The sequence below is a fragment of the Rattus norvegicus genome, chromosome 3, assembly GCF_036323735.1.
Source record: "Rattus norvegicus strain BN/NHsdMcwi chromosome 3, GRCr8, whole genome shotgun sequence".
NCBI classification, from domain to species: Eukaryota; Metazoa; Chordata; class Mammalia; order Rodentia; family Muridae; genus Rattus; species Rattus norvegicus.
This window is the reverse complement of record NC_086021.1, coordinates 163,284,119-163,309,030: the sequence shown is the minus strand read 5'-3', so window position 1 is coordinate 163,309,030 and position 24,912 is coordinate 163,284,119. Positions and strand designations below refer to the sequence as shown.

Here is a 24,912-nt window from a genome sequence, read left to right as displayed (position 1 = left end):
TTTTATAGAAGACACGAGCATATCATAGGCTGAAGGATGACGTTCCAGAAGAAGTAAAATTAAGGCGTTTGGAGGAACTTATTACTGTCTTCCGAGAAGAAGCTTCAAAAGTCAATGCGACCTCAGTGGGTTGTACCCAGCTGGTATTGGTTGAAGGGGTAAGGTCACATACCTCTTTCTTTTTTTATTTTAAAATTTTATTTTAGCTTGGCATGGTGGCACACACCTATAATCCCAGCACTGTCAGAAAGGCAAAGTCAGAAAGATCTCTGAGTTCAAGGCCAGTCTGGTTTACAGAGTGAGTTCCAGGGCAGCAAGTGTTACACAGAGCAACCCTCTCTTGAGACCTGGTTTCATATGGCTTACCTAAGTTGACCTTGAATTTGCTATGCAGCCAAGGGTGACCTTGATCTTGAATTTCTGAGCCTCCTGCCTGTGTCTTCCTAAGCACTGGGGTTACAGGAGTGCACCGTCATGCTCAGGTTATGTGGTGTTGTACCAAACCCAGGGCCTCTGCGTGCTAGACAGACACTACCATTCCAGCCCCACACTTCCACTTTTGTCTTGTCTTGTGACCTTGGTAAACTCAGTGGTTCTAGCTTAAATAAGTAAATACTTGTTGTGTTTTGAATTTTCTATGTATATAATCATGCCAGTTTTCTTTCTTCCCAGTGTACCAAGTATTTTCTTTTATATTTAGAGAACTTCCTGTGGAGATAGATTGGTTTACATTTTCTTTTTTTTTTTTTTTTTTTTTTTTTTTTTCCTTTTTCTTTTTTTCCGGAGCTGGGGACCGAACCCAGGGCCTTGCACTTCCTAGGCAAGCGCTCTACCACTGAGCTAAATCCCCAACCTGGTTTACATTTTCTTAATTTGGGTTGTCTTCATTCCTGTTTCTTTCCTCAAGAACGGTTTCTTTAAAAATTTATTAGTGTGTGTGTAAGAGAGAGAAAGGGGGGAAGAGGGAGAGAGGGGGGGAGGGAGGGAGAGAGAGAGAGAGAGAGAGAGAGAGAGAAAGAGAGAGAGAGAGAGAGAGAGAGAGAGAGAGAGAACGTGAACACATGGATGTTTGTGTATTGAGGGCTCAAGGAGGTCAGAAGAGTGTGTCAGATCCCTTGGAGCACTTAGAGCACTAGCAGGTGGCACAGGTGAGTTTGTAGACCCAGCCTTGTATGAAGTAACTGCAGCTAGGGAGGAGGAGGCCAACATGGAGGCTTGTCTCTGCAGCTAGGGAGGAGGAGGCCAACATGGAGGGCTTGTCTCTGCAGCTAGGGAGGAGGAGGCCAACATGGAGGGCTGTCTCTGCTTTCCTTCCTGCTAGGCTGACGCTGCCCAGCTCTGGGTTCTGTTGTCTTTGCTTTCCCATCATTGGGGCATGTGTCCATACCTGCCTGGCTTTTTATATCGGTGCTGGGGACTCAGGTCCTTCTGCTTGTAGAGCAAGGGCTTCTTATACACGGAGTCCTGTCTCCCACCTACATGCTATTCATGTTGATATGCCCATTACCTGGACCAAGGGCAGATGGGAAATGCCAACTAACTGTCCCGCTGACAATTTCCAAGTTCTCTGATGACCTGTGTCTGTGGAATTCTTACTCTGCACATATGTATGTAGCAAAAAATCTGGAAACCCAGAGATAATTCAAGAGCTCTTCTTTCTACTTAATTCTCTGTTTTTCCAGCAGATCTTTCTTGTTCGGGAAAGAGAATCGCATGTTGTCTGTCTCTGCTTTACATACTCTGGCTGACATGCGCCTTTCTGTTTGAAGGCAAGAGTGAATGGAGGACTGAATTCATTTGCTCTCTATTTCTGACAGGTCATTGTCTGTTTGATCTGTTTAATAATATCTGAAGATAGTTGTTTCTGGTGTTTTGTCTTGTTTTCTGATTTAATAATATCTGAAGACAGTTGTTTCTGGTGTTTTGTCTTGTTTTCTGACTTTAGACTAGAGCGTCACCTTGGTTTGTGGCACTGCACCTCGGCAGGCATGGAGGAGTTGCTTATTTCTAGAACTTAACCTTCTCACTGTGGTTTCTCCTCCTTTCTGGTCCTAGGCTATGGTGGAGACAGTCTTCAAATTAGCATATTTAGTCGGGACAAGAACTCAAGCCAAATAAACAGTCCTAGTGCTTTCTATGAGGGTGGGAAACACGAATGCTCATTTGTCCAGCACATCACTCACAAGTACCTGGAATTCATGCTTGTTGCAAATCATTTCTGCAGAAGCCAAGCCTGTGAAGATTCATCAAAATAGTCAGCAGAACTTTATTTTTGTTGTGCACTACCTGTTGTCCTGTTGTAGAAACAGTCACACAGACTGAGCCTTTAGACGTCTTCGCTAAGAACTGTTCTGATCCTGGAGAGCCTCAGATAAAAGGCTCAACGTTTGCCTCCTAAAACTTAGGACTGGCAGATGTATAACATTTTCTCTGTTTCCTGCAGTTCAGCAAGCGTTCTACCACAGACCTGTGTGGCCGAAATGATGCAAACCTTAAGGTGATTTTCCCTGATGCCGAGGTGGAGGATATCACTGACCCTGGGCTCAAGGTCAGAGCTCAGCCTGGGGACTATGTGCTGGTGAAGGTAAGTTGTCTTGACTTTCCTTGTTCTGTCCATCTGACAGAAGCTCGGAATACAACCAGTTTACTCTCTGGAAGTCTCTAGTCCTGTGTTCGTTCCCTGACGCTGGACCAAGAAATGCCTTTCTTTAAGTTGGGAATTTCCAGTGTGGCTGCTGGGGACCAAACTTAGGCTCTCTGGAAGAAAAGCAAGTTCTCTTGACGACTGAGCCATCTCTCAGACCCTATTTTATTACTTTTAATTGCATGTAGGTCTATGCATGTGAATGCAGGCACTTGTAGAGGCCAGACGTCTCAGATTCCCCTGGAGCTAGAGTTATAAGGGTTCTGAGCTACTGCTGTGGGAGCTAGGAACTGAATTCCAGCCCTCAGGAGGCGCAGTATGCTTGCTCTTTTTTTTCCCTTTAAATTTATTCACTTATTTTTTTATATGGATGCTTTACCTGCATGTATATCTACATATCATGTGTGTGCCTGGAGCCTGTGGAGGAATCCACATTGGATCCCTCATGGGTCTGGATTTATAGACAGTTGTGAGCTACCATGTGGATCCTGGGAATTGAAACCAGGTCCTCTGGGAGAGCAGCCATTGTTCTTGTCTGCTGAGCCATTTCTCCAGTCCCATAGTAAATGCTCTTAATTACTGAACTATTTAGTGACCAAGATTATTATTATTTTTAAAAGTAATTTATTTATTTTTATGTGCATTGTTGTTTTGCCTCTGGAACTGGAATCATCAGACAGCTGTGAGCTGCCATGTGGGTGCTGGGAATTGAACCCAGGTCCTTTGGAAGAGCAGCCAGTGCTCTTAACCTTTAAGTCATCTCTCCAGGCCCCCTCCAAGTTTTTTTTTTTAAGATACCAATGTAGCTTCATAGTTAGTTGCTATATGTAAGGGGGGTGCTGTAAGGAAACTGTGGACATGACTGCTCCGTGAGCAGGGAAGGTCTTTATTTTGCACAAGAGAGAGAGAGAGAGATTATCCAGAGGCACATGGAGGAGTTGAGAGCAGAGACAGAGAAGCAGACTGGACATGGCCAGGGCTATCTGTGAGAGAAGTGAGGACAGCCAGAAAGGGAACAGTGAGAACACCCTGCATAGCTAGGGCAGGGGATATAAAAAGAGCAGGGACCTGAATGAGGAGGCCAGGATGCTAGCTAGTGTGGACTTGGAAATGTATAACTAGTACTTGGAGTGCTAGCCTGTACGCTGGCGTGAACTGTGATATGCATCCACAGGTCACATGTCCCATCTGTCAGAGTAAGGGAAGTAACTCCTTTCGGCAGATGGGGACTGGTTTTACAAGTTCCTGAGGAAAACTGGCTTTTATCAAATTGCTAGAAATCCTTCTATAATCCAGTTTGAGCCCATTTATGGATATTTGGACAGCCTGAGACCTAACTTATATTGCCTCTTAATTTCTTCCCACTGTAACTATGGGTCACTTGATAAAAAGGATTAGGTTGGTGATCAGATTGTACTGTTTGTGTGGGAGTCTATTGCAAAAATAGAATGCTATTTGATCAGAAAAAGGTAATGTTGAGTTACTCGAGTTCTTGGGTTAGATGGCTTGATGGTTAAGAACACTGACTGCTCTTCCAGAGGTCCTGAGTTCAATTCCCAGCAACCACATGGTGGCTCACAACCATTTGTAATGGGATCTGATGCCCCCTTCTGGTGTGTCTGAAGACAGCTACAGTGTATTCATCTATAATAAATAAATAAATCTTTAAAAAAAAAAAGACTTCCTTTTCCCACCCACGCCTGATATAAAAGCTCATACCTAGATTTAGTGGAAGGATTGATGTAAGGAAGGAGACTGCATTGGTCATTCATCTCTGCTGTCCACACGTTTGTTTTCACTGAGGTCTCCTGACTGCATGAGAACCGCTCCTTTATGGAGTCCATACACTCTTTCCTGTTTTCCTAAATTCCATCTTACTGAACTGGTTCCTTGCATCTCCAACAAGCTGCTCAGCATTGCCAGAGAAAAAGCACACATAAGATGATAGAGTGTGTGCGGGAGAAGTGGCTAAGTGGTTGGCCTGCTCCTTTAAGGGACCCGGGTTTAATTCCCAGCACCCACATGGCATCTCACAACTGTCTGTAACTCTAGATTACACACACACATTACTCATACACATAAAATAAATAAATCTCTAAAAACAAATATGATAGAGAAGGTTATGTGATTGAAGTCACTCATAATTTAGGGACTTCAGTCAGATATGAGTTCTCTTTCCCATGAGAGTACAGGAAGGAGGGTCCTTGACTGGAGATTGGGATGTCAGGGACCAGGCTCCTTCTGCATTTTCCCCATTTATGAGTTTTTATTCTCGAAGTCACCTGGTTTACAGACTCTAGCTAGCCTGTCCATATTTCATTAGGGTATACCACTGAACAGGACCAAGAGGCCCCGTTTTATAAAGCTTACAGACGAGATCTCACCCTACCTCTATTTCACACCAAAAAAGAGGGAAGTATTGGATGTCCTCGTACACCCACATGCAGACAGCTAAGACCCTCCATGCGTGTGTGAGGGGCTCAGCTCTCTCTCTAGTGTCCATGTGAAAAGCCAGACATCGTGCTGGCACATGGTTTGTCATTTTTATATTTCTTTATTTTACTTTCTTTATTCCTTCCCCCCTTCCCCCAGGATTTCTCTATGTAGTCCTGGTTGTCCTAGAACTCACTCTATAGACAAGACTGGCCAGGAACTCAGAGATCCGCCTGCCTCTGCCTCTAAAGGCATAAGCCTTACTGTTTGGTTGTTTATCTATCTCCTTTTTGTTTTTTTAAATTTATTTTTGATACAGATTATTTCTGTGTGACTCTAACTGTTTGGAACTCGATATGTAAATAAAGTTGGCCTTGAATTCACAGAGGTCCAGCCTAGTTAAGTCCAGGACCCAGGGACATACCATCTCAAAAACAAGGTGGGCAGCTCCCATGTAATGACACCCACGGTTGATCTCTGGTCTCATACATATCCATGCACTAAGGGTACATGCGTCCGTATTAGTTATGCATTTGTTCGCAATGAACAGATAAAAGTAACAGATTTGTCATCAAACCAAAAATAAAAGTTCCCTTCTTGTCAAAGCCCCCATGTTGCACTAGTATAATTCTTTTTTGAGACAGGTTTATATACCCATGGCTGGCCTGAAACTCCCTATGTAGATGAGACCTACCTGGAACTCAACACAGATCTGTCTTCCTTCTGAACATTGGGATAAAAGGCATGTACCATTAATTCTGGCTTACCTACAAATTTGACGTACCTTACTTGTTAAAGATTTAAGTTCTATGAACTAAAAGGAATTTTAGGTTAATCATGTCACCACGGTCTCCTAATCTAATAAGGTGCTATATAAACACGTAGAGGGAGAGATAGGTCATCAGGTTAGAGCACTCCTACTCTTCCAGAGGATCCAGGTTCCCTTGCCAGCATCCACTTCTGTTAGTTCACAAACTACTGTTTAGGTAAACCAGCTAGAGCTTCATGGAAAGACTGTGTCTCCCTTTCTCCCTGCAACAAAAGAAAAAAATATGGTTCTTAGTAGAAACAAGGTAGAAAACTTATACCTCAAAATCAGAATGCTTAATTGCACATAGCTAGAAATGCCTTAATTAAAAGCAAAAAGGTAAACAGATTAATGACTCATACCTGCAATCCTAGCTTTTAGGAGCCTGAGGCAGGATGATAGCCACAAATTCAAGGTTAGCCTGGGTCACATAGTAAGTTTCAACCAACCTGGACTATGGAGTAAAATGCTGCTTCAAAAAGAAAAGAGTTCTAATATAGATTAAGCATGAGTGTCAAGAGAGTGAGGGTGAGACAGAGAGTGAGGGTTGGAGGGAAGGAGGGAGGGAGAGGGAAGAGGGGGAAAGGGAGAGGGAGGGGGAGAGGGAGAGGGAGAGGGAGAGGGGGAAGTGCAGTTTAAGAAAAAGACTCATGGGCTGGAGAGATGGCTCAGCGGTTAAGAGCACCAACTGCTCTTCCACAGGTTCTGAGTTCAAATCCAAGCAACCACATGGTGGCTCACAACCATCTGTAATGAGATCTGATGCCCTCTTCTGGTGTGTCTGAAGAGACAGCTACAATGTACTCATATATAATAAATAAATAAAATATTTAAAATGATTTAAAAAAAACTTATACAAAAGGAAGCACAGACTTGAAGAGACTTGCTATATTTTTAAAATAAACATTAAGTTGAGATGTATTGCTAATATAAACAATTGTCCACATTTAAAAAGCTTATTTTAAGATTAATTTATATATTTTATGTATGAGTGCTCTATCTGCATGGACATATGCATGCCAGAAGAGGGCATCAGATCACATTATAGATGGTTATAAACCACCATGTAGATGCTGGGAATTGAACTCAGGACCTCTGGAAGAGTAGACAGTGTCCTTAACTGCTGAGCCATCTCCCCAGCCCCAAATTTAAAAAAAAATTTTTTTTTAACATTTTTTTTTTCCAGAGCTGGGGACCGAACCCAGGGCCTTGCGCTTCCTAGGCAAGCGCTCTACCACTGAGCTAAATCCCCAACCCCCCAAATTTCAAATAAATTATTTGATGAATTCCTTTTTTTAAAGATTTATTTATTTTATGTATATGAGTACACTGTAGCTGTCTTCAGACACACCAGTAGAGGGCATCAGATCTCATTACAGATGGTTGTGAGCCACCATGTAGTTGCTGGGAATTGAACTCAGGACCTCTGGAAGTGCTCTTTTTTTTATTTTTTTATTTTTTTTCCCTTTTTTATTTATTTATTTTTTTCTTTTTTTCGGAGCTGGGGACCGAACCCAGGGCCTTGCGCTTGTTAGGCAAGCGCTCTACCGCTGAGCTAAATCCCCAACCCCTAGTAGTCAGTGCTCTTAACTGCTGAACCATCTCTCCAGCTCGTATTTGATGAATTCTTTTTTTTTTTTTTTTTTTTTTTTGGATCTTTTTTTTTTTTTTTTTTTTTTGGAGCTGGGGACTGAACCAAGGGCCTTGAGCTTCCTAGGCAAGCGCTCTACCACTGAGCTAAATCCTCAACCCCTATTTGATGAATTCTTATAGTGACCTCACTTAGGTAGCTATTTTGAAATCAAAAAGAAGTTTTTTTGAGCCCAGAAATTCCCTTCATGTACTTCGAAGTTTCTCTCCAGCTACCTTAGTGCTGGAATTGTAGGCACGTGCCACACCCTGTTTCACATTTGTTTTTTGTCTGTTTTGTTGTTGTTGTTTGTGTTTTGTTTGTTTTTTTTGCAAATGGAATTCTATAGTGTATAGGTTAAATGAATGCCTGCTTTCTTTTCCCCAACACGTATTCTGTGGTTCATTTGTTTCTCCATCACAACAGTTTGTTATGCATTGTACTGTTGGTGGGCCATACTAGCTGTTTCCAGTTTGGATCTAGTCCATTTGTTGTTGCTGTGAGTATCCCTGTACATGTGCTGGAAGGCACATGCATACGCACCTCTGTTAGTATATGGCTTGGTATTACTGTTCCCAGGACGACCCAAGTACTTTATACTTCTGTTAGCATTGCTAGAGGATTCTAGAACTTTCACCTTCTCTGCTTCTGCTCTTGTTCTTTTGTGTTTGCCCCTTGATAGCCAGTATGATCTTTCTGATTCCAATCCTTTACGCTGTCTGAAGCTTGGACCCTGCAGTGGAGCCTGAGCACAGTCAGGCCTTGTGTGGCCTGTATTGGTGCTTCCCCTTGATGTCCCCCCTCCTTCTCTCCTCCAGTCTCTCTGCCTCCTTTTTGTCTCTTAGATTCTGCTCTGTTTACAGGATCTTCATACACACTGCTTTGGCTTGGGAGGCTCCTGATCTTTCGCCTGGCTGCTTTCTTTTTGATTTTGAGGTTCTCTCTTCAATGTTACCTCAGAGATGCCTTCCCTGAACTTCATTGATTTGATGCAACTTTTCCTGCCTGATTCCCCACTATTCCCTAATTCCTGCCTATTAGCCACCTGTCCCCATTATCTTCAGAGCACTATCAGTGCCTAGATCATGTTCGTTTGTTATGCTCACCACCTGCCTTTCTCTGAAAGCTCTGTTGTGCGTCGTAAGGTAAGACTATTCCAGCACCAAAGTTAATCCCTAGTAGAAGTAAGAATTATGTAAACATTTACTAATGGATCAATTTATTCTGATGAGAAATGTGGTAATTGGTAACTTTGGGGTCTTAGTTTTTCAGTTCTCACTCAGAGGTGAAATAAACTTTCTCATTAAGTTTTGTTTGTTTGTTTGTTTGTTTGTTTTCGGAGCTGGGGACCGAACCCAGGGCCTTGCGTTTGCTAGGCAAGCGCTCTACCACTGAGCTAAATCCCCAACCCCCTCATTAAGTTTTGATAAAAAATATTATAAGGATCAGCCAGGCAGTGGTGACACACACCTTTAGATCCAGCACTCAGGAGACAGAGGCAGGTGGATTTCTGAGTTTGAGGCCAGCTTGGTCTATAGAGAGAGTTCTAGGACAGCAAGAACTACACAGAGAAAACCTTTCTTGAAAAATAAACAAAAATCATAGGATGGCTTTAACTAGCTCAGTTTGCATCCTAAGTTGTTCCAGAGGCTGGAGGATGGCTGTGTGCTGGGCAGATCACAAGTGAGCCTGACAGTTGGAGCTGAGAAGGACCCCTCATTCCCTCAGGGGAACACAAAGAGCTGCTACTGGGGATCTGGACTTTAGTTTGACTTTGTTTTTGTTTTCTTTTTGAGACAGGGTTCCACCATATATCCCTGGCTCTCCTGGAACTCACTCTGTAGACTAGGTTGGCCCAGAGATCCACCAGCCTCTGCCTCTTCAGTGCTGGGATTAAAGGCGTGAGCTAGCACCACCCAGCTTTTTTTTAAATGAGAGACAGAAAAGGAGTAGATTGAGGTAGGTGGGAGGTGGGGAGGACCTGAGAGGAAGAGAAGGAGGGGAAGTTGTAATTAGGGTATATTATGTGAGGAAAAATCTATTTTCTACAAAAGGAAAACTTTTTTTAAAATACAATAACACATTTGTGACAAATATAAAAATTTATAGCCTCTTTTTAAATACTCACAAGACACTGTTTCATGGACATTATAAATTGTATATTCATTGTTAAAATTTCTTTTTTTTTATTATTTGTTTAACAGCTGGGATTCAAAGTGTTAGAGATCTGCCTGACTCCAGAGGAAAAATTCTAACTATTGATTTTTAAGCGTCACTTCAGAAGAACATACATATGCTTCCGAGTCAGTGTGACTGTTCCCTTAAATCACAACACTAACTTTCTGGCTTTTCAAAAGTCATAAAGTTAACTTTGTGATTTTATATTATAAAACTACTCCATATGTAAAACATAGGCATGTCTGACAAACAGTAAATACATTCAGCCTGGGTACCAACCGAAAAAACTTTAAAAGACCCATACATTTATTATTTCAAAAGGACACCCTAGATCCCCCCATAAATGGAAAGCCAGCCTCTCGTGCCATGAATAGAAAGTTATCTTAAAAATAAGCATAGTGAAAACAAAACAATGTCACAAAACTCCAGCCGGATCTGGTGGCCGGCACAGGGCTCTGGGGGCCCTTTCTCTATTGAAACAGGAAGTGTTCACAGAGCGTGGAAAGCACGCCAGCAGTCAGGGAGATGGTCTCCGTAGTAACAAACTGAAGGGAACTGCCGAGGGAAGAAAGCTCCCCTCTGGGTCCGCTGCTGCTTTTGGATTAGTGGGGCTCCCAGCAGGCCCAGGTGTGTCCTGCTATGCCCCGCCCACTCAGGAGCCTCAGGTGTACAACTGTGAACTCTTCAGATTACTGACCACTCTGGGGTATTCATGGTCCCTCACGGACCTTCCAGGCCTGATGGATTATGCATTCCATTCTGTCTGACATCTCTTCCTCTCAGGCTTGAGGCCACACAAGCACTGTGCACTTCCTGTCATCTCCATCCAAGTCCTATTCCCATGGTGCTGTCAGGTTACCTTGTCTTCTTTTGATGGGTTTTCTTTCAGATCATCTCTGCCAGTTCTCAAACTCTCAAAGGACACATTCTCTGCAGGACCACTATGAAAGACTCATCAATGAATTGCTTGACCTGAGTTGGTGGCTTAGTGGTGGACTTGGGCAGTTTTTTCTCATGCTTTGGAGACAAGGTAAAGTCTTGAAGCATCTTCGCACCAAATGGAAGAGTACATTTCTCTGTTGTCACTCAAACAACTGTTCCAATAATAAATTTCATGAATTAATGGCTTCCTTGTTTCTACTTTTTCATTTTTGTCTTGACTTACTTGTGGGGTTCTTCCTGTCTCTTTGTTAGAGTGCTTCTCAGCTCAAGTGCTATGTAATGCTATTGACTTGGCGCTAACGCTTCGCCCCTTTTGTTTGTTTATTTATTTATTTGGCTGAGGATTTTCCTCACGGGCATCTTTTCAGCTCTACCATTGAGATGTAAAAGCACTTGAGGTTTTGAAAATGTTCTTGTCTAGTAGTGGTTCTGAGTGGTGGTCCTTGGCTTATTTACCATTGAAGTTATTTTGACAAAGTAAAAACAAAAAACAAAAATATCAAAATCTGAGATGGTAGCATGGGATATTTAGAGCTAGATTTCAGTTCAAGTCCTGACTCTTTTAGCACTGTATGATGCTCTGGTACAGTGCTTGCCTAGAATAAGCAAGGCCCTAGGTTAGATCCCCAGCACTACTGTGTGTGTGTGTGTGTGTGTGTGTGTGTGTGTGTGTGTGTGTGTGTGTGTGTTAGGGGTGGGATAGGATAGGGGTTGGTGGCAAAGAAAATGATTAGAGAGCTCTCACCCATTCCGCCCCTGAAGTAGATTTTTTGGTAATGTAGGCTGGCCTTGAGTTTGCTTTTCCTTTCTTCTGAATGCTAGAATTAGAGGTATTCCCCCCCCCCCCCCAACACACACACCGTGTGTGCACATCTGGGATCACATCTAGAGCTTGATGCATGCTGAGGAAATAATTCTCATAAACTGAACTGTATCCCCTGGTTCACTGTAAGCTCTTACCAAATGGAAATAGTCCTGGAAAAATTTGCTGCTGGAACAGACTGTATATTTGGGCATACTGAACTGTTAATTGTGTCTGGCTGTGATCTGTTTCACTCTGCTGACGAGCATGTTAGTTCATGGGACAGTGCTGGTTTATCTCTGGACAGCTGGTTTTATTTCAATGTTCATATTAAAGAGTTTTTAGATCAGAACTGGCCTCTACTCTTGGTCACATGTAGTGCTGAACCAGCTCTCTTTACAAAACAGCTCTCTTTACAAACTATCACTCTTGCTCCGGATTTTACTCCAGCCACCAAAGAGACTTGGTATCTGCCAGAAAGATAAAGGGTGCAGTTTTATAAAGGAAATACTAGAAAAGTCTTCACTTTAAATTTATAGCACTAATATAAAGCTTTAAATGATTCTTATACAAATAAGTCTGATTAACTCAAAGATGGCCCACAGGTATCTTCAGTCTGAGAAACTATTGACAGGTTTTAAATAGGAGCATTGGTTGCTTAGTTTCTGACTAGCCAAAGTCCCACAAATGTGCTTCATCCCTATCTAAATATTCTAAGATAGCGTAAGTGTGCTTATAATGGCATTCTTTTCTACCTTTTAAGCCACTCACAATTTAAAAGACGATTCCCCATTCCTTAGGAATTTACTGTGTAAATTTTGTGTAGGAATTAGTTGTGTAAATGGGGTGTGTTTTGCTTCCACAGCTCAAAGTTAGACATCAGTGACAGTTGTTTGGGAAATTTGCTTTCTTACTCCTTTTTCTTTATTATATATGTTTAAGTCTAGGGAAATTTTTTCTTTTTTTTTCTCCATCTTTATTAAATTGGGTATTTCTTATTTACATTTCAAATGTTATTCCCTTTCCCAGTTTCCATGCCAACATCCCCCTAACCTCTCCCCCTCCCCTTTTATATGGATGTTCCCCTCCCAGTCCTCCCCCTATTACCACCATCCCCACAAGAATCCCTGTTACTGGGAGTCCAGCCTTGGCAGGACCAAGGGCTTCCCCTTCCACTGGTGATCTTACTAGGCTATTCATTGCTACCTATGAGGTTGGAGTCCAGGGTCAGTCCATGTATAGTCTTTGGGTAGTGGCTTAGTCCCTGGAAGCTTTGGTTGGTTGGCATTGTTGTTCACATGGGGTCTCAAGCCCCTTCAAGCTCTTCCAGTCCTTTCTCTGATTCCTTCAATGGGGTTCCCGTTCTCAGTTCAGTGGTTTGCTGCTGGCATTCACCTATGTATTTGCTGTATTCTGGCTGGGTCTCTCAGGAGAGATCTACATCCGGTTCCTGTCAGCCTGCACTTCTGTGCTTCATCCATTTTATCTATTTTGGTGGCTGTATATGTATGAGCCACATGTGGGGCAGGCTCTGAATGGGCGTTCCTTCAGCCTCTGTTCTAAACTTTGCCTCCCTATCCCCTCCCAAGGGTATTCTTGTTCCCCTTTTAAAGAAGGAGTGAAGCATCTGCATTTTGGTCATCGTTCTTGAGTTTCATGTGTTCTGTGCATCTAGGGTAATTTGAGCATCTGGGCTAATATCCATTTATCAATGAGTGCATACCATGTATGTCTTTCTGTGATTGGGTTAGCTCACTCAGGATGATATTTTCCAGTTCCATCCATTTGCCTATGAATTTCATAAAGTCATTGTTTTTGATAGCTGAGTAATATTCCATTGTGTAAATGTACCACATTTTCTGTATCCACTCCTCTGTTGAAGGGCATCTGGGTTCTTTCCGGCTTCTGGCTATTATAAATAAGGCTGCTATGAACATAGTGGAGCACGTGTCTTTTTTATATGTTGGGGCATCTTTTGGGTATATGCCCAAGAGAGGTATAGCTGGCTCCTCAGGTAGTGCAATGTCCAATTTTCTGAGGAACCTCCAGACTGATTTTCCAGAATGGTTGTACCAGTCTGCAATCCCACCAACAATGGAGGAGTGTTCCTCTTTCTCCGCATCCTCGCCAGCATCTGCTGTCACCTGAGTTTTTGATCTTAGCCATTCTGACTGGTGTGAAGTGGAATCTCAGGGTTGTTTTCATTTGCATTTCCCTTATGACTAAAGATGTTGAACATTTCTTAGGTGCTTCTCAGCCATTCGGCATTCCTCAGCTGTGACTTCTTTGTTTAGCTCTGAACCCCATTTTTTAATAAGGTTATTTGTCTCCCTGCAGTCTAACTTCATGAGTTCTTTGTATATTTTGGATATAAGCCCTCTATCAGTTGTAGGATTGGTAAAGATCTTTTCCCAATCTGTTGGTTGTCATTTTGTCCTAACAACAGTGTCCTTTGCCTTCCAGAAGCTTTGCAATTGTATGAGATCCCATTTGTCGATTCTTGATCTTAGAGCATAAGTCATTGGTGTTTTATTTCAGGAAATTTTCTCCAGTGTCCATGTGTTCCAGATTCTTCTCCACTTTTTCTTCTATTAGTTTCAGTGTATTTGGTTTGATGTGGAGGTCCTTGATCCACTTGGACTTAAGCTTTGTACACGGTGATAAGAATGGATTGATCTGCATTCTTCTATATGCTGACCTCCAGTTGAACCAGCACCATTTACTGAAAATGCTATCTTTTTTCCACTGGATGGTTTTGACTCCTTTGTCAAAAATGAAGTGACCATAGGTGTGTGGGTTCATTTCTGGGTCTTCAATTCTATTCCATTGGTCTATCTGCCTGTCTCTGTACCAATACCATGCAGTTTTTATCACTATTGCTCTGTAATACTGCTTGAGTTCAGGGATAGTGATTCCCCTGGAAGTCCTTTTATTGTTGAGGATAGTTTTAGCTATCCTGGGTTTTTTGTTATTCCAGATGAATTTGCAAATTGTTCTGTCTAACTCTCTGAAGAATTGGATTGGAATTTGATGGGGATTGCATTGAATCTGTAGATCGCTTTTGGTAGAATGGCCATTTTTACTATATTAATCCTGCCAATCCATGAGCATGGGAGATCTTTCCATCTTCTGAGATCTTCTTCACTTTCTTTCTTCAGAGGCTTGAAGTTCTTACCATACAGATCTTTCACTTGCTTGGTTAAAGTCACACCGAGGTATTTTATATTATTTGGAACTATTACGAAGAGTGTTATTTCCTTAATTTCTTTCTCAGCTTGTTTTTCTTTTGTGTAGAGGAAGGCTACTGATTTACGTGAGTTAATTTTATATCCAGCCACTTTGCTGAAGTTGTTTATCAGGTTTAGTAGTTCTCTGTGGGAACTTTTGGGGTCACTTAAATATACTATCATATCATCTGCAAATAGTGATATTTTGACTTCTTCCTTTCCAATCTGTATCCCTTTGATCTCCTTTTGTTGTCTGATTGCTCTGGCTAGAACTTCAAGAACTATATTGAATAAGTAGAGAAAGAGTGGGCAGCCTTGTCTAGTCCCTGATTTTAGTGGGATTGCTTCAAGTTTCTCTCCATTTAGTTTGATGCTAGCTACTGGTTTGCTGTATATTGCTTTTACTATGTTTAGGTATGGGCCTTGAATTCCTGTTCTTTCCAAGACTTTTATCATGAAGGGGTGTTGAATTTTGTCAAATGGTTTCCCAGCATCTAATGAAATAATCATGTGGTTTTTATCTTTTAGTTTGTTTTTATAGTGGATTACATTGATGGTTTTCCGTATATTAAACCATCTCTGCATACCTGGGTTGAAGCCTACTTGATCATGAGTGATGATTGTTTTGATGTGTTCTTGGATTTAGTTTGTCAGAATTTTATTGAGTACTTTTGCGTCGATATTCATAAGGGAAATTGGTCTGAAGTTCTCTTTCTTTGTTGGGTCTTTGTGTGGTTTAGGTATAAGAGTAATTGTGACTTCATAGAAGGAATTTGGTAGCGCTCCATCTGTTTCAATTTTGCGGAATAATTTGGATAGTATTGGTAGGAGGTCTTCTATGAAGGTCTGATAGAATTCTGCACTGAACCCATCTGGTCCTGGGCTCTTTTTGGTTGGGAGACTTTTAATCACTGCTTCTATTTCTTTAGGAGTTATAGGGTTGTTTAAATGGTTTATCTGTTCCTGATCTTCTGACTTTCATAATCTCTGGTGAGAAGTCTGGTATAATTCTGATAGGTCTGCCTTTATATGTTACTTGACCTTTTTCCCTTACTGCTTTTAATATTCTGTCTTTGTTTTTGCATTTGGTGTTTGACTATTATGTGACTGGAGGATTTTCTTTTCTGGTCCAATCTATTTGGAGTTCTTTAGGCTTCTTGTATGTTTATGGGCATCTCTTTCTTTAGGTTAGGGAAGTTTTCTTCTATGATTTTGTTGAAGATATTTACTGGTCCTTTGAGTTGGGAGTCTTCACTCTCTCCTATACCTTTTATCCTTAGGTTTGATCTTCTCATTGAGTCCTGGATTTCCTGTATGTTTTGGGCCAGTAGCTTTTTCCGTTTTACATTATCTTTGACAGTTGAGTCGATGATTTCTATGGAATCTTCTGCTGCTGAGATTCTCTCTTCTATCTCTTGTATTCTGTTGGTGATGCTTGTATCTACGGCTCCTTGTCTCTTCCTTTGGTTTTCTATATCCAGGGTTGTTTCCCTTTGTGCTTTCTTTATTGTTTCTATTTCCATTTTTCATTCCTTCACCTGTTTGATTGTGTTTTCCTGGAATTCTTTCAGGAATTTTTGTGTTTCCTCTCTAAGGGCTTCTTCTTTTTTTTTTTGGTTCTTTTTTCGGAGCTGGGGACCGAACCCAGGGCCTTGCGCTTCCTAGGTAAGCGCTCTACCACTGAGCTAAATCCCCAGCCCCCTAAGGGCTTCTTCTTGTTTACTTGTGTTTTCCTGCATTTCTCTAAAGGAGTTCTTTATGTCTTTCTTGAAGTCCTCCATCATCATGATCAAATGTGATTTTTTTTTTTTTTTGTTCTTTTTTTTCGGAGCTGGGGACCGAACCCAGGGCCTTGCGCTTCCTAGGTAAGCGCTCTACCACTGAGCTAAATCCCCAGCCCCTTCAAATGTGATTTTAAATCTAGATCTTGCTTTTCTGGTGTGTTTGTATATTCAGTGTTTGCTTTGGTGGGAGAATTGGGCTCCGATGATGACATGTAGTCTTGGTTTCTGTTGCTTGGATTCCTGCGCTTGCCTCTCGCCATCAGGTTGTCTCTGGTGTTACCTTGTTCTGCTATTTCTAGGAGTGACTTGACCGTCCCAGAGGCCTGTGTGTCAGGAGTGCTGTAGACCTGTTTTCTTGTTTTCTTTCAGCCAATTATAGAAACAGAATGTGTTGTCCTTTCAGGTGTATAGTTGTTCCTGTCTACTGGCTTTCAGCTGTTCCTCTGGGTGTGTGTCCTGATTCCAACAGGCAGGTCACTTGGAGCGGAAAAGTTGGTCTTACCTCTGGTGTTGGGCCTGAAGTTGCTCCTTAGGGCTGGGTTTCAGCTTTCTGTGAGGGCAGCAACCAGAAAGGCCTGCCTCTACTTCTGGGTCCCTGTGCACAGGGGGCCCTGATGGTGCTAGGTGTTTTCCTCTAGAGTCAGAAATGTGGGCAGAGAGTAGTCTCCTCTGGTTTTCCAGGCGTGTCTGCCCCTCTGAAGGTCTAGCTCTCCCTCCCACGGGATTTGGGTGCAGGGAGCTGTTTGACCAGGTCCCTTTAGATCTGGGCACAGTCTGGCCCGCAGGGCTTCTACAGCTTGAGTTTCCCCATCTTCCTGTTCCCAGAGACCCTATACAGTTTCCTCCTTGGCCAGGGATGTGGGCAAAGGTAGGCAGGAGTGGCAGTCTCTCCTACCCTGCAGTCTCAGGAGTGCCCACACGTCTGGGCGATGAGCTCTCTCTCCCATGGGGTTTGGGAGCAGGGAGCTGTGGGCTGGGATCAGTCAGCCTAAGGAAATTTTTACTTCTGTATTTCATTTCTGATTTAACTTCTGTACCTGGTGTCTGTCTCATGCCTTTGGTATCTCCAGCAATCTGAGGTCTCCTCTGCAGTTCATGCTTCATTTTTATAGCCTGACACAGTGTCCTCTCAGGGTGTATTTAGAGTGATTCCAACATTGCTCCTTGTTGCCTGTCCTCAGTGGCTTTTTAAAACCATGGAGAAGGGCTGCAGAGATGGCTCAGTGGTTAAGAGCACTGACTGCTCTTCCAGAGGTCCTGAGTTCAAATTCCAGCAACCATATGGTGGCTCACAACCATCTGTAATGGGATCCAATGTTCCCTTCTGGTGTGTCTGAAGACAGCTACAGTGTACTCATATATATGAAATAAATAAAACAAATCTTTAAAAAAAACATGGAGAAGGAGGGGAGGGTGGAGGGAAGGGGGAACAAAACTATGGAGAAAGTATCCATCATTCCTTCACTCTTGCATCTTTTCATGTCTCCAAAGCGAAGACCATGTGACTGCTGCCATGTTTGACTGCCAACTTGGGATGGACCCTGTTCCATTACAATTACATTAGCAGTTTCTGTGTGCAGTCTCTCCAGGAGCAGGAACCCCCTTAGCTTTCTCTCACAGTTTAGAAGCTTAGAGGCTGGGGTCTCAGCATGTGGGTGGCACCTTTCCTATTCCAATGCAGAGCAAGAGGCCTTCCCCTCAGTGTCTTTGACAGTCAGTCCTTCTCAGTCCATGCCTTGGCTGTGACATTAAGCTTCCCCAGGCACCACCCACTACAGTTTGTATTTCTGTTCTACTTGCTCTTTTTTCTTATTGTTGATTGGCATATAATTTATCAGTAATGACCACGTTACGACTCAGTGTTATACAGCTCAAAATTTACTCTGCCAAAGAAATTAGCTCATTACTTTTTCATGTAGCCTTATAAATCTCAATATATGGACATAAAATAGCTAGATATTTCTAAAATATCACAGAAATGGCCTCTAGCCCTGTTGCTAATTCAGTCTTTGCTTCTTTCTGAAACCTTGTGAATTGTGTCTCTAGTCTGCATTACTCCCAGTCTTCTAGGTTTCCTATTAGAATGAACCATTAAATTCTGCTTACAGTGTTTAACTGCTTATCTAGTGCAAATTCTAAACTCATCTACAATCCTCCAAAAAACAGTCATGTTCTTCATAGCAATACTCCACTTTCTGATCTCAGTTTCTGTTTAAGTTACTTTTTGTTGCTGTGATAAAATACCATGACCAAGAGCAGCTTATGGGAGAATGTATTTTGGCTTACAGTTCCAGAGAGCGAATTCATAATGAACCGAACAGTCTGATTATCACGTGGTCGCTCAGTTCTCAGGCTGTGGATTGTAGCAGTCTCAATCTGGTGTGGAAGGCCTGGGGAATTCCTGGATAGCTTCTGATCTTCTATCTATGTTGGAAGACCGAAGAATAGGTCCTTCCCCAATAAGAATATTGGGGAAGGAATATTATAGCAATAGGATAGATATACTTGCCAGCAAGAGTGAGGGCAAGCAGGCAAAAACCAATGTTTCCTTATCCCAGGTCTTTGTATCTGTGTTGCCACCAGAAGGTGTTGCTCACATTTAGGGCAGATCTTCCTGCTTCAAATAATCTGATCAAGAAAACCTTTACAGAACACTCAGCAGCTTATGTTAGAGTTGATTGCAGATGCAGTCAATTTGAAATCATGGCGAGCTCTATCAGACTCCACGGAACTAAAGTTACAGATGGTTGTAAGTCACTATGCATGTGCTATGGACTGAACCCATGTCCTTTGCAAGAAGGCAAATGCACTTAACTATTCAACCATCTCTCCAGCCCCTCCCCTTCGGAAGGTTTGACATTATGTGTCTGTGGTGATTTCTTGTGCTTTGCACTCTCTCCTTTAACCTCCTACCTGTTAAGACAAGCTATCACGGATTCACTCTTACAACCCTTTTTATTTTCCTCCCCTAATACTTTATTATACATTTTAATAATCTGCAACATGACCCCAAAATATAGCTATAAATATATTAATAACATAAGGATTTACAATAGTGACTGCCGCTTCCTTTTGGATGGGGTGTAGTAAAGGAGAACCCCACGAAGTTCATAGAGAGGACAGAGAAGCTTCAGAGGCACTCCTGAGTGAGAGTTCTGTTCTGTGATTCCCCTGCTTAAGAATTCCACTTAGCTCAGGTGGTGAAGACCAACCGCTGCTCACTGCAAATCAAAGGAAACTTTCGTCTTCAGTGTCCTAAGGAAATGTCCTCTGCTGTGGTGTTTCAGACCATGGACACATAACCTCTGAACCCTGTAAATGGGTCCTTTGGCTGTATGGCCACATGAGAAAGTTGCTGTCTGGACAGACTACTCGAAGCTTTCCAGCCAAGGCCTTCCAGGAACAGAATAGTATCGTGCAGGACTGTGAGTGAGCCAGGCAGCTGCCTCCTCTTCCACCTGCATCCCTCTTACCAGGGCAGCTCTTTACTACAGAGAAGAAGATGTGACTAGTGGGTTTATGTGCACCTCTCCTGGGTATCCTGCAGGAGGGCTGGGACAGTGAGTACTGCTCAGAGTATGGCACTGGCTGAGGGCCCAGGTCAAAGCTACACACCAGTAGCACATTTACAGAGCTGGGAATCAACTTTCTTTTTTGGTTAACTCACCATGCATCTTCTATAAGAAAACTGCCCCTCCTCAAACTTCTGATTGATGCTATAGTAATGAAAATAAGGATGACTTGGACCTCCGACCAAAGTACACTTTTTTTTTTTTTTAAACCAAGAATCACACCCTCAGCTCAGGAAAGCAACTGCTAGGTTGACTTATAGAGTTAATGCCTTTGGTCCCAGAGATAGAGATGTCCACAGCCAACTCAAGGGCATGTCTGGCTGTGATGGGCTGGAGGGAGAGCAGGCCTAGGACTAAACTATGTACACTAGGAGTGAGGAGTGAGGCTGCTACTACATACAGTTCCTATGTTCCTGAAGCACCAGAGCCAGAACAAGTAGTGTGGCATTCTTTTCCAATCTGTCGCCACTTACAGATACTAATAACAGTCAGGACAGGCATTTCACCAAGGACCGGACAATGTCCTACAGAATTTCCCTGTTTTGCTCATATTTTTTATCATGTTATTTTGAGGCTAGGGATCAAACCTAGGACTTTATGCTAATCTGAGAGATAAGCACTTCACCTCTGAGCCAAATCTTCAATCTCATGATTCCTGTCTTAGTTCAAAGCTGTATGCATCTCACTTTGGTGGTTTGGTCGTGAAGGCATAGGTACATGCTGAATAACATAAGCACCAGAATGGAAAGTGAGAATCAACTTCCATTGACAAGAGGATGGTACCCCCACGTGTCAGCCAGGGAGGTTCTCTCCTTTTTTTTTTTTTGGTTCTTTTTTTTTTTTTTCGGAGCTGGGGACCGAACCCAGGGCCTTGCGCTTCCTAGGTAAGCGCTCTACCACTGAGCTAAATCCTCAGCCCCGGAGGTTCTCTCCTTTTTGGGGAGCTAGCAGGACCACAGGAAGCCAGGAAAATGAAGCTTACCTAGCCATAAACACCTCCAGTTACAAATACCATTTCTTCCCAGTGATGTTGGGGTAGAGATGCCTAAGGATGAGGTACAAGTATTAAATCAGCTTTTAAGGAGTGTATCAGACAGGGTCTCTCTGATTACAAACTCCCTGTGCTTCCAAAAATGCACACATCTATAATGATGTCAATTGGGAAGCCGAGGAAGGATCTGTCATAAATCTGATGTTTGTCATCAAGTTCAGTTCAATATACCTTTTAACTCAGCTTCTTTTCTTCTTTGCTTCAGGGGTTATGTAGTACTAGATTTCTTTCTTTTCTCTCCTCCCCCCTCTCTTTTTGAGATAGTGTTTCTTTGTATAGCCCTGAATGTCCTGGAACTCCCTCTGTAGACCAGGATGACCTTGAACTCAGAGATCCACCTGCCTCTGGGATTAAAGCTATATTCTACTACACCCAGCTCAATACTGTTTGTTTGTTTGTTTCTTCCTTCCTATAAGAGCATTCTTTCATTTTTTTTTCAAGATTTATTTATTTTATGTATATGAGTACACTGTAGCTGTCTTCAGACACACCAGAAGAGGTTGTGAGCCACCATGTGGTTGCTGGGAATTGAACTCAGGATCTCTGGAAGAGCAGACAGTGCTCGTAACTTTAGAGAGCCGCAATAACATTCGCCACCACTAGATGGCGCTGGCTTCCACTGCGCCCCACGTGGAAGACCGAGCTAGACAAGATGGCGCTGGCCTCCGCCGTGCCAGCCGACTTCCTTTCAGGAAGTTAACTGTGTGCGCATGTGCAAGAGTGCCTTCGTGCCAGGTCTTTGCCCACTCCGGGGCGTGCCTATTGAGATCATGGGTAAGCGACCAATCTGGTGTGGATGCGCCGCGCTAGGGTGTATATAAACCGCACCATGCCGGCGCGCGGGGCTTCTCCTTAAGATTTTAATAAAAGTTTGGCTGTAGCAAGGATCCGTATGTCCCCGCGTGTTTTCTTGCTGGCGAGAGGTCGCACGCGGGACACGTAACTGCCAAACCGTCTCTCCAGCTCCAATACTAAGTTTTTAAATTTTGATATATTTGAGGATTTTTTTCTGAGTCATGTTCCTGATTTCCAATTTAATTCCATAATCAGAGAATATACATTTCATGGGTTTTAATTATTTGCATTTGATCGGACTTATGACTCAGAATAAAGCATGTCTTGGTAAATGCTTGTTGCAGAATTTATATATATATATATATATATATATATATATATATATATATATAAATTCTGTTATCGGGTAAAGACTTGTGATGGTAAATATTGATTAGTAACTTGACAAGATGTAGAATCACCTAGGAGGTGAGCTTCTGGACACACGTGTAAAAATTGCTTAGATAGCTTAGTTGAGGTAGAAAAACCCACAGTAAAAGTGGGTAGCACTATTTCCTGGGCTGCAAAAAACTGGTAGAGCACTAGCATTGGTCTTCTACTTACTCCACATGTCTGCTGCTGTGACTTCCCCACCAGGAACAATGAGCCAAGGCAAACAAACCTCTCTCTCTTAAATTGCATCTGTTCACCTACTTCTTCACAGCACAAGAACAGTAACTAAGACAAGAATTTCACAAATGTTAATTAATTCAGGCTGCTGTCCAAAGCTCTAATATACTTTTAATCCTTCAAGTTGTTCTGTTGACTGAAGAATTACTGAATTCCTTGTGAGTTTGTGTTTTCTGATGCAGTTGCTATCAAATTTTGTCTCAAATACTTTGAAGCTCCTTGCCTAGGTGGAATAACAGGATTCAGATGTTCCTGTGGTTAATTGGCTATTATTATTAGTTTAGAATGGCTTTCTTTGTCCTGGATAATATTTTTTTGTTTGAAATTTGTGAAATTGATGGCACCTGTATAGCCAGATAGTCTCTTCCCTGCCTTGCTTCTCCCTTTCCTCCCTTCCTCTTTCTTCTTTCTATCTTTTTTTGGTCCTGGAGATTGAACTCAGGGCCTCATGTGTGCTAACCACAAGTCATTAAGATATACCCTTAACTCCTCTTCTCTTTCCCCTCTGAAATAGAATACTGCATGTGCATATATGTTTGTATGCATGTATGCATATGTGGCACATGTGAGTATGCACATTATAGAAGGCATCTGGAGATCTAAGAACAACTTTGTGGGATGGGTTCACCATTTTGATGTATGCAATTTGGTGTATACATCTGTAACCTATTCAAAAGAAGCTTCAACCATCATTGTTTGTTGAGAACATTTTCCAGACTCCAGAAAGAAACCTTGTCCCTGTTAGCAGCCACTCCAAACCCCTGATTAACAGAGTTATGTACTTTGTGTCTACATGGGTTGCTTATCTGAACATTTCAGATAAACAGAAAGTAGAAATGTGGCCTTAAATTGGACGTGGTAGCACATGCTTGTGTTCCTAGTACTTGGGAAGCAGGGTATAAGTACCAGGAGCCCAAGGCTAGCTGGGACTACTAGCCAATTTGAGGGCACTTAGATACCCTATTTCAAAGAATGAGAAAAAGTGGCCTCTTTTTCCATGACAAAACCAAATTTACACAATATCTTTCCACAAATCCTACAAAGGATAATAGGTGGGAATCTCCAACACAAGGAAGGAAACTACACCCTAGAAAAAGCAACAAACCCAAAAGAAGATAGTCACACAAACATATTCCCCCTCTAACAACAAAAATAACAGCAAACAACAGCCACTATTCCTTAATATCTCTTAACATCAATGGACTCAATTCCCCATTAAAAAGACATAGACTTACAGACTGGATACATAGCATTTTGCTGCATACAGGAAACTTACCTCAGTGTCAAAGACAGACTACCTCAGAGTAAAAGGCTGGAAAAAAAATTCCAAGCAAATGGTCCAAAGAAACTAGCTAGCCATTCTAATATTGAATAAAATCAACTTTCAACCAAGAGTATCAAAAAACATAAGGAAGGACACTAAATGTTCATCAAAGGAAAAATCTACCAAGATGAACTTTCAATTCTGAACATCTGTGTTCCAAATGCAAGGGCACCCACATTCAAAAGAAACTTATTAAAGCTCAAAGCATACATTGCATTACACACAATAATAGTGGGAGATTTCAACACCCCACTCTCATCAATGGACAGATCATGGAAACAGAAATTACACAGAGACATAGAGAAACTAAAAGAAGTTATGAACCAAATGGATTTAACAGATGTCTATAGAACATTTCATCCTAAAACAAAAGAATATACCTTCTTCTCAGCACCTCATGGTACCTTCTCCAAAACTGACCATATAATCAGTCACAAATAGGCCTCAACAGATACAAGAAGATTAAAATAATCCCATGTATCCTATCAGATCACCATGGATTAAGTCTGGCCTTCAATAACAACAAAGACAACAGAAAGCCCACATACACATGAGGACTGAACAACACTCTACTCAATGACAACTTGGTCAAGGAAGAAATAAAGAAATTAAAGACTTTTTAGAATTTAATGAAAATGAAAACACAACATACCCAAACTTATAGGACACAGTGAAAGCAATGCTAAAAGGAAAGCTCATAGCTCTAAGTGCCTTCAAAAAGAAACTGGAGAGAGCATACACTAGCAGCTTGACAACACACCTAAAAGCTCTAGAACAAAAAGAAGCAAATGCACCCAAGAGGAGTAGATAGCAGGAAATAATCAAACTCAGGGCTGAAATCAACCAAGTTGAAACAAACAAACAAACAAACAAACAAACAAACAAAAAAACTATACAAAAAAATCAACAAAACCAGGAGCTTGTTCTTTGAGAAAATCAACAAGATAGATAAACCCTTAGTCAGACTAACCAGAGGGCATAGAGACAGTATCCAAATGAACAAAATCAGAAATGAAAAGGGAGATATAGCAACAGAAACTCAGATTCAAGAAA

The 24,912-nt window shown here is 42.0% G+C and overlaps 1 protein-coding gene across 6 annotated transcripts in view; it reads left to right on the top strand.

Moving 5' to 3' along the window:
• The window catches only part of Cdk5rap1 (CDK5 regulatory subunit associated protein 1), a 143,569-nt gene that overhangs the window by 23,973 nt on the left and 94,684 nt on the right, over positions 1-24,912 (top strand). For 3 of the 6 annotated variants that reach the window (XM_063283143.1, NM_145721.2, XM_063283141.1), the window contains exons 12-14: positions 9-158; positions 2,444-2,584; positions 10,583-10,820. In XM_063283143.1, the coding sequence (XP_063139213.1) occupies positions 9-158; positions 2,444-2,584; positions 10,583-10,669 (378 nt within the window). In that variant the 3' untranslated portion in view covers positions 10,670-10,820. Of the gene's footprint in view, positions 1-8; positions 159-2,443; positions 2,585-5,721; positions 5,820-10,582; positions 10,821-24,912 lie in introns of those variants that run through there. The other 3 variants (XR_010064566.1, XR_010064567.1, XM_063283142.1) reach the window with 3 other exon arrangements.